At 37.1% G+C, this 15,068-nt stretch overlaps 1 protein-coding gene across 10 annotated transcripts in view; it reads right to left on the reverse strand.

Annotated features, from left to right (window-relative positions):
- PIKFYVE (phosphoinositide kinase, FYVE-type zinc finger containing) overlaps positions 1 to 15,068 on the reverse strand; it is a 76,637-nt gene that overhangs the window by 36,521 nt on the left and 25,048 nt on the right. For 9 of the 10 annotated variants that reach the window (XM_082396307.1, XM_082396301.1, XM_082396300.1 and 6 more), the window contains 8 exons: positions 14,498 to 14,655; positions 13,249 to 13,360; positions 12,137 to 12,284; positions 11,428 to 11,595; positions 5,947 to 6,006; positions 4,204 to 4,333; positions 3,595 to 3,775; positions 2,909 to 2,983 (listed from right to left, as the gene is read on the reverse strand). In XM_082396307.1, the coding sequence (XP_082252433.1) occupies positions 2,909 to 2,983; positions 3,595 to 3,775; positions 4,204 to 4,333; positions 5,947 to 6,006; positions 11,428 to 11,595; positions 12,137 to 12,284; positions 13,249 to 13,360; positions 14,498 to 14,655 (1,032 nt within the window). The remainder of the gene's footprint in view (positions 1 to 2,908; positions 2,984 to 3,594; positions 3,776 to 4,203; positions 4,334 to 5,946; positions 6,007 to 11,427; positions 11,596 to 12,136; positions 12,285 to 13,248; positions 13,361 to 14,497; positions 14,656 to 15,068) is intronic. The other variant, XM_082396306.1, reaches the window with a different exon arrangement.

Here is a 15,068-nt window from a genome sequence, read left to right on the forward strand (position 1 = left end):
AAAATTGGCTTCTTTTCTAATAATGCTATTTTACCTAATCTTCTATACTCTTAACTATTTGTTTTTTTTTAATTTCTAATGTTGCAAGAAAAGCTATCCAGCCCTGGGTAGGGCAGAGAGGGGCTTAAAGACAGACTACTCCACAAACTCCCACAAATCAGCAACTCTGAAGGCAGAATTTAACTTTTCTGAAATTCAAGAAGGGTAGATGAGGGAGAAAAGAATTAAAACACCTGCTGAATATATTTTTGATGGAATAAGTTTCCAAGCAGTCGTAAATTTGCAAGCCAAATTGGGTAATAAGAAGTTAAAACAGAAAACCTTAAAGCATATCCTGAAGCAGTGACTCAAACAATATATCCTAACAGTGCAACTAAAGCCACAAGCAGAACAGCCAGGGCCTGCAATCCAAGTTTCCGACTGACCAAGCTTATCAGGGCCAAACCGGTAAATGGTCCTGAAAACAGTGACTCATCAGCTGGGAAACTACATTCAGGGCTCTTTTAGCAACTACAAATTAAAGACTAACTCTAAACATGGTCAGTGGAGCAAGACAGTCATTCATGCATATGTGTCTACCACACCCACATAACAGTTTTTAATTCCGGAGATGAGCACAACATACCTACCTCTGAATTCAACAAAGATCATTTAATTTGATTTAAAGTACTACTTTGGGGACTTCCCTGGTGGTCCAGTGGTAAAGAATCCACCTTGCAATACAGGGGACTTGATCCCTGGTCAGGGAACTAAGATCCCACACGCTGCGGAGCAACTAAGCCCGCGTGCCACAACTACTGAGTTTGCGCGCCTCAACTAGAGCCCGTGTGCCGCAAACTACAGAGCCCGTGTGCCGCAAACTACAGAGCCCGTGTGCCGCAAACTACAGAGCCCATGTGCTCTGGAGCCCACGCACCACAACTAGAGAAGAGAAAACCCGCGTGACACAACAAAGATCCCGCGTGCTGCAACTGAGACCCAACACAGCCAAAAATTTTTTAAAATCTTTTTTAAAAAAAATAAATAAATCTTTAAAACAATAAAGTACTACTTTGATGGGTAAAATGTTTTAATAAGACTCTATGTAGAAATATGAACTCTGGATCATTGCTATAATATCAAATCCAAACATACTTTTATTTCTCTTTGGTCACTAACAACTTTCAGGAGGCTTAATGACTTACAAAAAATAAATTATTAGACTCTGCTTAGAAAAGAGTGAAAACAGGACTGCAGTTTCTCCATCTAGTTGTTCAGGCTTGAGATCTGCCTGAGCTCTCACTGTAACCGAATCAGTATCCTCAGAGGTGGGGCCAGGGTGTCTCTATGTTTGATAAGTTCCCTTAGTGATTCTGAAGCACAGCAAGGTTTGAGAACACTGTTACAGATCAACGGTTTCTCAAAATGTGAGAACCAATAAACGACACTGGAAACACCCAGAGTGCCTCCATTAAAAGCAGTCCCAGCCGAATGTGAATTGGTGCAGCCACTATGGAAAGCAGTATGGAGGTTCCTTTAAAAACTAAAAACAGCGTTACCACATGATCCGCAATCCCACTCCTGAGGATACATCCAGAGAAAACTCTAATTTGAAAAGATACATGCACTCCAATGTTCATAGCAGCACTATTTACAATAGCCAAGACACGGAAGCAACCTAAATGTCTATCGACAGATTAATGGATAAAGAAAATGTGGTACATATATACACAATGGAATACTATTCAGCCATAAAAAGGAATGAAATAATGCCATTTGCCAACAATGAGGATGGATCTAGAGATTACCATACTAAGTGAAGTAAGTCAGACAGAGAAAGACAAATATTACATAATATCGCTTGTATGTGGAATCTAAAATATGACACAAATGAACTTATATACAAAACAGAAACAGACTCACAGGCATAGAAAACTTATGGTTACCAAAGGGGAAAGCAGTGCAGGGAGGGATAAATCGGGAGTTTGGGAATGGTAGATGTAAGCCACTGTGTATAAAATAAATAAAACAACAAGGTCCTACTGTACAGCACAGGGAACTATATTCAATACCCTGTAATAAACTATAATGGAAAAGAATATAAAAAAATATATATATGTGTATAAAAAACTGAATCACTTTGCTGTACACTGGAAACTAACATAACATTGTAAATTATACTTCCTTAAAAAAAAAATTTTAAAGTAGTCCCACCCTTCCCCTACCCACGCCCCAATTCCCACCCCCGTAAACCTACTGAATGAGAATTTCCAGGGTTTGGACTTAGGGATCTACATTTTTAACAAGGTCCACAGGTGATCCTGATGCACACTACACTTTGCTAATCAGTAGCCTTCAGAATAAAGTGAGATACAAAGCCCCTGCCTGCTTCCTCCACAGCCCCATCTCCTGCCATTTCCCATCTTGCACCTTAGGATCTCAGAGTTTCCTTAGTCCACCAGGTTATTTCACCCTACTCTCTGTGCTAGTGCTAGAAAGAGCCTCAGGGTTGAAGGTAGAGATAAAAGGGAAGAAGGATAACAGAATTCCAGTGATAATTCTGAGCTCAGCCCTATGAGGAAGAACAAAGTTGTCAAATGGTAGGCCTCTGGAAGGACTCCAGTCTGTTAGAAAATCCTGTCTCCTTGAGATGCGGTGGGGTGAAGGGAGACATGATACCAGTGTCCTGTCAGCCTGCTGGTTGGGAAGCCTTCTTCTGTCTGATGAGTTCCCACTGTACAAGTCCCAATCATCATCGGCTCTGGGAGACTCTCCCTCAACCCCCAAAATTTCACCCCTATGGGAGACATTGCTAGTCACCCCTCAATGTCCAATCTCCTTTTCTTCCATGATTAAGGTACCCCCAGCTTGTGAGCTTGGCACATAGTCACAGTCTGCTGAACGTCACTGTTGAACTGAATCACATTACCTTTTTATGGGCAATATTCTTGGTACAAACAAACCCACTGACAACCACAGAATCAAACTTCTTTCCACCTGGGATCTAATGAAACAATTAAGAAAACAATAAAATTCAATGACACATCCTTAGAATCCAGTCAAATAAATTCTATTATTTATTATTTATTTTCAAATAAGTACAAAAAGTTCCAGGATGCATTTCTTCCTTTCAACCAATAATTAATGGCCTCTTAGCATGATCATCAACACTCTAACATACTACCTGGTACTTGATGCCAGATGTCAATTAAGACCACTATTAAGTTACATATCATAGGCAAAAACTACAGGCAAAACTCCACTACTCTCTAAATAAAGCAATTACCCACTGCTTTTACTCAGAACAGTGACAGTAATCTGTGGAAAGAGGCCCTTTCATAGATGACACATCAAGAAGAGGAAGCAAGAAAGTCTGGGTTCCCAACTCATTGCAAGCCCAACTTACCCCCCACCCCCATTCACCTCTCACTTCCTAACAGTGGCTTCTATGACCCTTAAGTGCACTGCTAACAAATAGAGCAGGCAGAGAAACTTCCCCCTCCTCACCTAGCACCCCTCCTGGTAATGAGCCTTTCAGATGACCATTAAGAGACAAATTACTATCAGGCCCATCTCATCAATTCCTAGCATTAGGAAAGCATTAGCAGAGCTCACTTTTTTGATGTGGACAAACTGACGGACATCCATGTCATCATCCCGGTTCTTGACATCAGGTCGGACTGTCTGAACAACCTGGCAGACTAGTGATACAATGATGTCCCTCCAAGATGGTGACAATGACTCACTATGGAGCAACTGCTGGAGTAGTGCCATCATGTGGTTGTGATTAGCTGAGCTACAAAAATGTTACAGGAAAGAAGTCTGCATAGTTAATACTGCCAGAGACAACAGTTTTGAAGATACAACAGTCTACCAAAGAAATAAGCACACAAATTATGGTTCACAGATGAGATCTTCTTGGTCAATTTTATTCTTTCTGCATATCTGCACCTTAATGATTTTTCACATAAAGAAAATCTGTGAATATCTTCAACTAAGATGACCCATTTAATTTGATTAAACTTTAACACATAAATGACAATGGGGACAGATAAGCACAATTTAGGACACTTTTTGTTTTATAAGAAATTTCACCAGAACAGGCTTTATTTCCTAAGTAATGTTAGTATTTTTGACTTTCTAAGGAAGAACTATGCACATGCCTATCAAGTCACTGAAGATTATAAAAATGGAGAATTAAAATTAAAAAGCTCACTGCCTTACAGCAACCTCTCCATGGCTTGTTTCTCTCCATTCTCCTCCCTCAGCAGCTCCAGGTTGTTATGATGCCAGCCCAAAGGTGTGAAAGGCAGCTCTTTGGATTTTTCCTCAACTCGACGGTTAAATAAGGATTCTAAGTGTAAAATAAGAAATTATACTTCATTGTCACGTTTTATACCATCTACTCATAGATTTAGAAATTGCCAACTTACGTTTTTACGTTTTTTAAGTTAGCCAATTCAATTGTTGGTGTAAAAAAAGCAAGGACATGTTTAAATTCATAAATAAAAAAATGAACTCTGAGTTAGATCATCAATATTCTCAACAGACAAAATCAGAGACAGAAGTGTGAAAAGTAAATTTACATAAGCAACCAGGACTCTCAAGAAAATAATTATAAATACAGCTTCTGAAAAGCAAATAAAATGAGATTTTTTTACAGTCTTTTTATTTATTTGGGGACATAAACAAAACAAGGTGGTTAATTTTTCCTATAAAATCACAAACTGAAAACTGCATTCAATAGAAATCAGAATGCAAGCAGAACATGTGATAGTGTGGGTGCTGAACTTTAAAAAGTTCAGCCCTGATACGTCTGAACCAGTACATGACAGTATAGAAAGTCTACTCAGACAATCCTTTTAGTGTTTCTTTTTCAATACAGGAACAAAAGGCTTTCTTTTTAATTGGCAAAACTTTTACAAGTCAGACCTAAAAATTAACTGTAAAGAAATTAAAACATGGTAAATAACAATTTATGTAAAATTCTGTTAATGGATCAAGACCAAAAAAATAATAGATAATACTACATGCTTTGCAAAAAAAGATGCTCACTAAATGCTGAAAAATGTGATTGAATAAATGGAAAGAAAAGAGGTGAGAAATGCTTACAAAAATTCTCAAATCTTTCCCCGTTTAAAGCAAACTAAACAAACAAAAAAACTTTCAACATTCCAGCAGCTTACACAGTAAAGCAAGTGTCCATGACAAGTGAAGTACAAAAATGGCACATTTCAATTATTTAAACCCCTGGTCTATAAACATCTAGTTGGACCAGATGCTTGGAGGTGAATTCAGAAACACTGCTAAGTTATGACACCAGCTGCAAGTGGCTGCCCTTGTACCAGCTTGCCCTACCTTCTCTCTTTTATGTGAAACCCTCCCATTATCTGAGGCCTAAGCTGTAGAGTGTTATGGACCAATTAAGTAAGTGTGTCTTCACTCCACAGCAAGCTAAGTAGGGTCACGGCTGGAAAAGGCTTGTACTTCCTCTTGTCCCCAGGGAAATGGTCAGCAGAACTAGTTCTTTATCCCCTTCTGTCCACTTGTCTCCCCAACTCCACAGGGCAAGCGGCATCCTCAATCGGATGAGATCTGCCTGTAGGCTTTTTGACAAGCTTGACAATCACTGATGATATGTATATCAATACTTAATACTATACTCATGATATAGGAAAGCATAAACTATTCAGGCCTTTAAATGAATAAAATTCAAAATCTATTTAAAAGCTTTTAAACAATTACTTTTCAGATCAGAGACCTTCTTTCAAACCAAGTCCGAGTTTATATTTTTGGTTCTCAACAGTCTCAAAGTTACTACACATATTAAAATCCGTGTTCCCATGATACTAAAATAATCATATACATTGTCAGTACCTACTCTGCACCTATCAATGTGCTAGGCCCCAAGTATATCCCCATGAACAAAAGAGACACCATCCCATGTATAGCTTTTGATAAAATTACCTTTGATGAAGGCATCACTTATTGAGAGCTGTTGTCCTCCATTGTCAGAAATCAAATACTCTGCATAGCAGGGAGAGAGGAGAGAGAGGAGGAAGGAAAGGAGAAGCTTATGACTATTAACATGCCAGCATAATTATACAGAAAACACACCCACACACAAAGTATTACCCATACTAAACCCATCAGTACACAGCCAAGTCACAAAACTTTAGGCTAAAATGATGCTTTATAACTTGTTCTGCACACTTCATACTAAACTTGATAGACTTAAATTAATAACTCAACAAAACCTTGAAACAGTAATGACAGATAATCTTTAACAGATCATTCTTCCCTTATCAAAACTGAACTGGTTTACGAAAACTGAGATCGTCAGTAATTTTCATGACAAGCCTAAAAAGTTACTCTTTTTCTCATGCACAACTGTATTATTTAACAAACAATGAGTTCAGATAGAGAAGCCACCTCATAATACAATATAAGGTGGGGTTTTTAAAATTTCAGAATATAAGCTATAAAATAAATTAATACAAAAGTGACAATGGCAGGGAATAAAGATGTAACTCGTAAGGATTTATATTAGTTTTTAGAGTTTTAATTTTCAAAAATTCTAACCAAATACTTCCAAATAGTTGCTGAAAGATAACTTCTGAACACACAGTGAATGTGTTCTTTTAGAACTTTTAGAATAGTAATTATTTTTCTTATAAGTGAAACTTACTCTTTACTTCCCCATGACCTTTTCTCTAGGTCTGTGCCCAAGCACAGCTCAAATGAGGTTCTTTCTACCGTGCAAATTTAACCACAATGCATTTTAAGCCCTTTAAGGCAAAGGTGCTCCACAAAATTCTTTGTAGGCAGAGTTTATTTATAAACAAATGGGCTTCAAAAGTCAATGTGTCTATAAGCCAATATGCTCATCCTTCAAACAAGAAAGTGGAGAAAAAAATTTAGAAAGTTCAAGTGTGCCATGTCAAATACAATAAAATCAAGTATTATATGGACCAGTGAAAACAGATGTTATACTTTATTCCTGTACCTCCCGCACAGAAATTAATAATGCCTACCCCTATTTGTTCAACTAATGTAGAGGCTTTACAAGCTTTACTCTTCATACTAAAGGATATATATATATAAAATTCCAGAAGCGATGGATTTTCCCCATTATGAAAAAATTTCAAACATACAGAAAATCCTGTATACCCTCCACCTAGACTGAACAATTGTTGATGATTTGCCATATCTGATTTCTCTCTATATGTGTGCTTTTTTCCCAGACCATTTGAAATTACACATATCATGACATTTTACCACTAATACTTCAGCATGCATCTCTTAAAAATAAGGGCATTCTCCTCTATAGCCGTAATATTTACACACTTAAGAAAACTGACAATTTCTTAATATCATTGAGTTAGTCCATATTCAAATTTATCTAACTGTTCCCAAAATGCTTTAATAAATGTTTTTTTCCCCCTCAAACCTGGATCCATTAAGGTTCATACATTACATTCTCTTTATTCTCTTTTAGTCTAAAGTAGACTTCCTTTTTCTTTTCATGATATTGAATTTTGAAAGAACCCAGGCCAAATGTCCTGGTGAACATCCCACATTCTGGATTTGGTGGATTGTTTCCTCATGGTGCTGTTTAAATTGCTCTTATACCCCCTGTTTCCCTATAAATGGGAAGTTAGGTCTAGAGGTTTGCGGAAGCCATGATTTTCACTTTCTTCTCTAGGTTCTACTTGCTAACTTTCCAACAATGGTTCAGAATCCTGCGACCAACACAGAATAAAATATTTTTTAATTGCATAACTCTCCAAGACCAATAATGAAAAATTAATCAAACCAGAAGATCGCGCTGTCTCAGTTTTACAAGTTTCTGAAAATGAGGGGTTTGCTTATGTAACATAAAAAACATGACCAGTTTTTTTTTAAGTATAGCTATTTCAATCAATTTTATAAATTCAAATTTCCTCAGCCTTAAAAGCTAGCAGATGATCCCAAAGAAAAGACTTAATAAGTATTACCTTTGCCTTTAATGGAAAGATAAAAAGCACCCATTCTCATTTTTATTTAAGAGAAATGAAAACCAGAAGCAGAGGAAGTCTTTCACTTCCCTAACTAGGTCACTCTGATGACCTTTATTTTCTGGTAACCAGTGTTCCTCCTAACTACAGTGAAGAAAAAAATAATTTATTGTATCTCAACTTCACAAGAAAAATAGAAAAAAGAATAATTCCTGTTAGTATGCTAAAAATTAACAAGAGAGAACTGTGAAAGCCAGAAATGTGTATTAAGGGATTTATAAAGTCCTCAAATTACAGGCTCTCAAGGTTGCAAATGACCTAAGAGGTCAATCTAATAATTACCTTCTTTCTGGGGTGTGTGGGGGTGTGTGTGTGTGTGTGTGTACACATATACAATGTAATATTACTCAGCCACAAGAAAGAATAAAATCTTGCTATTTGTGAAAACATGGGTGGAACTAGAGAGTATTATGTTAGGTGAAATGAGTCAGAGAAAGACAAATTCTGTATGATTTCACTTATTTGTGGAATCTAAAAAACAAAACAAATGAACAAACAGAACAGAAAAGAAACAGAGTTATAGATACAGAGAACAAACAGGGGTTGCCAGAGGGGAGGGGGGTGGAAGGAGAAAAGAAATAGGTAAGGAAGATTAGGGGTACAAACTTTCAGTTGCAAAATAACTAAGTCATGGGTGTAAAATACACAGGGTGGGGCATATAGTCAATAACTATGTAATATCTTTGTATGGTGACATACTGTAACTAGACTTAACTGGTGATCATTTCAAAATGTATAGAAATATGGAATCACTATGATGCGTAACAGTTGGAGATCAATTATACTTCAAAAACAAACTCAGAAAAAGAGATCAGATTGGTAGTTACTAGAGGAAGGGAGTGGGGGAGGGGAAATTAGACGCAGGCAGTCAAAAGGCAGAAACTTCCAGTACTAGGGACGGATGTACAACACAATCAATACAATTAACACTGCTGTATGTCATATATGAAAGTTGTTTAGAGAGTAAATTCTAAGAGTTCTCATCACAAAGAAAAGAATTTTTTCTATTTCTTTAATTTTCTATCTATGGGAGATGATGGATGTTCACATAAGTAAACTTATGCTGCACACGTTAAACTTATACAGTGTTTTATGTCAATTATATCTCAGTAAAACTAGAAGGGAAAACAAACAACAACGAGGCATCCTCTAACTCTTCATTATTTTGGACTTCACTTCCTCTTAACAGACAGTGTTCTTTCCTGGGTAAGGTTATCTTAACAGAGGTTAAAAAAAAAAAAAAAAGTTCAATTAATATTGTATCAACTTCCCCAAATAACTGGCCTAATTTTTCTCTTTGCATCACAATTTTAAAAATCTTTCCCAAGATATCCTTGGCATTTCCTCCAATCTTCCGTGCAGTCTGGACTTCAGCTATCCTGCCACTTTTCTAAAAGCACTGGCCCCTCTTTCAGACTGCTCCTCATATGAAGGTTTCCTCTCACAATTTTTCTAGAAAAAAAATTTTTAAAGGTTGAGATCAGAAAGTTGCCAGAGGAGTCATGATGGTTTTTTTCAACTGCAGGTGCTGCCCCTTTAATTTTCCTTATAAATGCAGTTTGAGGTTGTACTGTAAAAACGTCATTATCGCAGCCTTCTATTCCCATTCTTCCCCCAACATTATGAAGTTAGGTTTCCTAAAGCAAATGCCTGACTGTGCTCAGCAGTCCACCTTTTGCTATTATTAGTTGCATGATGACAGGTCACTTTCTTCATGATTTTCAAAAGTTCCTTAACTTTCCAAGAGATGAAATCACCAGCAAGTCAAAAATGTATTTCACACTCTTCTTTCAGCACAATGAAATTGCCAACAGAAGTGTCCAGAGAACAGATACCCTCCGTCATGACAGATCATCCCACCTATGAACCACATCTGTCATTTATATTACAAAAATCCAATATCCTCCATGTGACCAGAGTCTACAGTTAATTCTCACACAAGTGCCACGTCTGCTTCACTGTCCTTTCATACTCACCCAAATGTCTGCCATCATTTTTCCAATTTCTGCTTTGAGGATTCCCATAACGATGTGTATCTTACTTGTGCTCAATGTGAGTCAGGTGTCCTCTTTTCTCACACCCTCTCTAAGTTTCTATTCTTAAATAAGATATACCTTTTTATTACTATAACCCTTAAATGCCATTTTACCACATCTTGATGAGAGTGGCTAATATCGACAATTATGAGAAATCTGTTGTAGAAATGTGAATTTGTTTCCAATTATTTTAGCATAGATGTTTACATTCAAAAGCTTCTCTCTTCTGATAATATTTTGAGGCTCAAAGTAGGCAGCAGCAAAGAATTAGGCAGGAATTTCAGATCTAAGTAAGGAGACAATTCAAATTTAGAGCGCTAAATATTAAAAATTCAAACTACAGGTGAAATCATGGAATAAATTGCTTCATCTGTAGAATAATGATTTTTCAGTTACTGTAACATAATGAAATGCCACAGTTACTTATTACTTATGTTTTTTTCTTTTTTTTTGGCCGCATAGCATGCGGGATCTTAGTTCCCTGACCAGGGATCGAACCCGTGCCGCCTGCAGTGAAGTGCGGAGTCCTAACCACTGGACCGCCAAGGAATTCCCAATTATGTATTTTTTACTTATTTACCTTTACTAATGCCACTTTAGAGCTAAAATTTAAATTGCCTTTTAATTATATCCAACAAAGTAAACCTCATCATCCATTTTTAAAGAAAGCATTTCATTTCTATGTACCACTATGTTAGATTTTAGTAATGGTTTACCTTACTTTTCCTTTTATACCGAATGTCTTTTGAATTATTATTTTTCAGTAGACTAAAGCCTCAAATAAGACAGCTAAAAGAAGGAATTTGTTTTGTATTAAAGAAGAAACCTTGTTTATAAATATAGCATATGCACAATAAGCATTTTAAATTAGAGGAGAAAGATGTTTTGGAATGTGTGAACGTTTTTCACCAATCGAGTTCAAGCATCTGGAAAGGTTTAGTGGAATACTATGCTACTGGGCAATAGCATAAGCAAATAAGCTTTAAAATATTAAATGAAGAAAGAGAAATGAATAGAGCAGAACATCCATGTTATAAATGCAAAGAAATGCCACCTTGGAAGTTGCACATTATGCTAAGGGAAAAGCAGTCAGATGTAGTTCCTTTTAAAGACTACAAGCTTTAAACTGTGTGTGGTGGTACTGAGGTAGAAAACAAGAAATAAAAGGAACCAGAACCAACCAAAAAACAAACAAAAAAAACATGTGGGGAAGAGGTGTGGGGAAAATGAGAAGGGGTGGACCAAAACCCACACCAAATCCCCTCAGCCATAGGGGTCAGAGGAAGCCAGAAGGACAAGCTGGCTTGAGATCTCTCCAGCCTGTGTTTGGACTGCAGATGGTGACTACCTCCTACCTTTTTGGTCAGCAGGGTGAGGGGGCACATGTGGGTACTTGGAGGGCTTCTTGATATGGAAGTTCACGTTGTCCAGCTCCACGTTCAGGCTGATGGACGCGGCTGAGTCACTGTCCACTGTGGACTGGAAACTGCTGACTGATGTGCGCTTGCTAGGACTGGCAGAGTCTTTTAGTGTTGGGGAGGGGAAAGAAATACAGGGAGAGGAGGGGAGTAAAGATGGGTTTCATCAGGGTATCGGAGGAAAGGAGAAAAATGGTTTTTTTAATATACAAGCCCAATGTGCAATACCAAAATGGATACAGTATTTTCATGTATTTCTGTGTAGACTTAATAAAATTTGAGCAAGTTAAATGTAAAATGAATTTTTAAAATGAAGAAACATGTTGGAGGTTCTGCAGAGAGAAGGTCTGATATCATAGTGAAGAGGTGAGAAAGTTGTCTACTGCAATATTAGCTCGGAGTTATTTTTAAGCTGCTGCAAACTAAAGACTATGGCAAAATCTGAAAACACCAGTAGCCTAACAAGTTGGTTTCTTAAGAAAATACTGTATCTAAGACAAGGATTGCTATCAGATGTTGTTACATTTAGTTGGAGCCATAAATCTTAAAAGTAGGACTGTTTCAACTAAATAAACAAAACACTCATTTTATCATACATACACAGTAATGATTCATAAAAACTAAAATGTCAGAAAGTGAAACTCACTGGTCAAATTGTCGTCACCTTCTTCAGCTATCTGCTCTGTGTCGCTGTCATCAAACTTGATGTCTTTAAACCAGGATGGCTCAGAGTGTCCTTCCACAGAGTTCACTGAGTCACTGTCCGGAGAAGGGGTCTCGGAAAATTCTGTACTCTGAAAGGGTCAAGACAGGATCCAAGCGATTGACCCTCAATGGCAACAATGTTGAGGCTGTCACACTACAAATAAATTCAAGCCCAATATTTGTACAAGGCTAACCACTAAATAAATTTATGTAAAAATAAGCAAATTAATAGAAGCTAAGTTGTAAACCAGCATCATGCTGGCAACTCCACTCTTCCAATTATAATATTTATGAATCAGTAAGCTTAAAGGCAGCATATTACGAACAAAACATACAGATTTTATAGTGTCTCATCTTTTATTCCTGAGAGTAAAGACAGCTCAGAATTTATCCTAACCCTGTGCCAACATACTGGAAAACAACTGTTAGATTTTAACACATAACACCACACTAGTGTTTTGGGTCTTTGTCTTTTCTAACCATTGATTTTTCAATTTTAGTTCACAAAGGTATTACTGAATATTATTTATATCAAATTAACATAAACCAAAAGTGAAAGTATATCTTTTTTTAAAAGTTCTATCTTTAAGTAATTTCCAATTTCCTAATTAAAGTAAAAAAAAAAAAACAAACAGAAAAGAGAATATTCACCGTTTTACCATTACTGTACAGTTGAATACTGCTATAGAGTCAAAATCTATTGCAATGGTACCATGAAGTTTTTTCAATTGTTTTATTATGTATAGTCCCTCTTAGTCCTAAAAATGCAGACACAGTAAAACTGAAAACCACTGAAGATAAATGACAAGCAACTACAATATCACAAAGCCAAGCTTAAGAGAAGCCACACCAACTGAACAGTGTTTGATTCCAATGGGTTTTTTAATCACCACTACCTATCAAGTAAAAATGTTTAACTTTCCTCAAACGGCAGGGAAAACATGTTAGAAGAGTGTATCTTTGGGTTATTCAGCTAGTTTTTATTCCCACTGATGGAGAAGACTTGGCAGCAAAGCTCACTATACTCCCCTTAGCAGTGCCGCTGAACACTACCTGCAGTGGTCTGTACAGCGCGTACTCATCCCGGAAGAGCTGGTCGTGATGGCTGACGCAATCCAGCCAACGTCCATCCACCATTGCCTGTCCAATTGCTATAGCTTGTGCCCTGAATCAAGACCAAGAGAAGTGAAAACTTTTAAAAGTCAGTCAGAATAATTTTACAAGTACAAGATCAGACACAAACTGAATTTTTTTTCCATTCTAATCAGAGTTGGAATTTCAAATGGTCCTTGGATAGGTGAGGGATAAAACAAGAGAGACTTGAAGCTAAATTAAAAGATCTTCCCATGTACCATAGTAAAGGAGAACCAGTCCCAAGAAAACCTAATTTCAATTACACAAACATTTACAAGTACTCAGTGCATGCACACCCCTGTACTTACTAGGAGTAAAAAGTGTTGAGAATAGCATGGCTCCTGTCCTCAAGGAGCTTACAGTCTTTGATGAGAAGACAATACCAAATATTATAAATATAGATATAAAATGTATATCTATATATATACATGAAATAATTATTAACACATTACATTTATATGGCAGTTCACAATGTACCAAACACATTTGCCCATATTATTTCATTCTCACAGCTTCTTCATAGGATCACATATTATCCTCATATTAGAGCTGAGAGGTCAAGTCTCTAAGAGATTGAATAACTTGACAAAGGGCACAAAACTAAAAAGAGATACAACCCAAACTGGAACCCAGGGCTTCACTGCTTACAGCTGTTTCTTCTCTTCCTACATACTTGTTTCTTCTAAGCAAGCAGAAAAGCCAGGTGACGCATTACCCTGAAAGGCAACAAGACCTGTCTGTCTCTTTCTCACAAATGATTTGTGAGGCAGGCTAGGACACTCCTGGTGTGGTTAATGGACCCAATTCTCAAGACAGGTTGAAAGTTCAGATTAGGGAGCAGTAGCAGGAGAATCTACTGTGGCCTTAGGATCTAGCTGCATTCCCCAATCCGGCTTAACTAGAGAGCTCTGGGCTTTGGGAATTAACTGTACATTTCTGCTTTTAATAAATAAGGTGAACTGTGATCCCATTTGGCTCCTTGCATCTACTCTCTACTGATTACAACTCAGAAGGGAGGAGGGTTGAGTAATTAGCAGCCCAAACACCAAATGCAGAAAACAAGCAGCACCCCACTCACAAAGAAATTTGCTCCCTTTATATCTACATGATATGTCATTAAAAATAAATTCATAAATAATATCAAAAAGTCTTTCTTAAGCTCCATTACCTTGTAGCAATGTGTCCATTTCGAATTAACCAGTTGACTAACTCCTTTCCTACAATGCAGTTGGGATGAGTTCTCAGCCAGTAGCGGTGATCCTGAAACTCCATTCCGCTACTGTGATGGCAAATTTTTTTCCACAGGTCTTTTAACTGAACACTGTCCTGAAATCACATTATGAGGAAGTAATTACTCCTAAGAAGGATGCTATATACCGTTTCAGACTGCTTCTTGTGATTTTTAGATTCATAAAAGGAAACTCAATTCAGATTTGTCATAGCTAACTTACATGATTTAATAGAAATGACACATGCATGGGGAACAGCTTGAACTCAGCTCATCTAATTGCAAACGTAACTTTTTCTCTTGAGAAAAAAAAAAAAACTATCCCAAATAATTTTTTTTTCAGTCAATGGCACATACTATCGGTCTCCTGATTATCTAAACACAGAATGTCACACCCCTCTTTGGAGACAGAACAAAAGAGAAGGAGGGAACAGTGAATCACATTAATCTAAAGTAACTTTCTGTAGCTTTTACCCCACCAGATTCTTACCATTCTCACATATACCCAACT

This window comes from Balaenoptera borealis (genome assembly GCF_965194805.1).
Source record: "Balaenoptera borealis genome assembly, chromosome: 6".
Classification (NCBI taxonomy): Eukaryota; Metazoa; Chordata; class Mammalia; order Artiodactyla; family Balaenopteridae; genus Balaenoptera; species Balaenoptera borealis.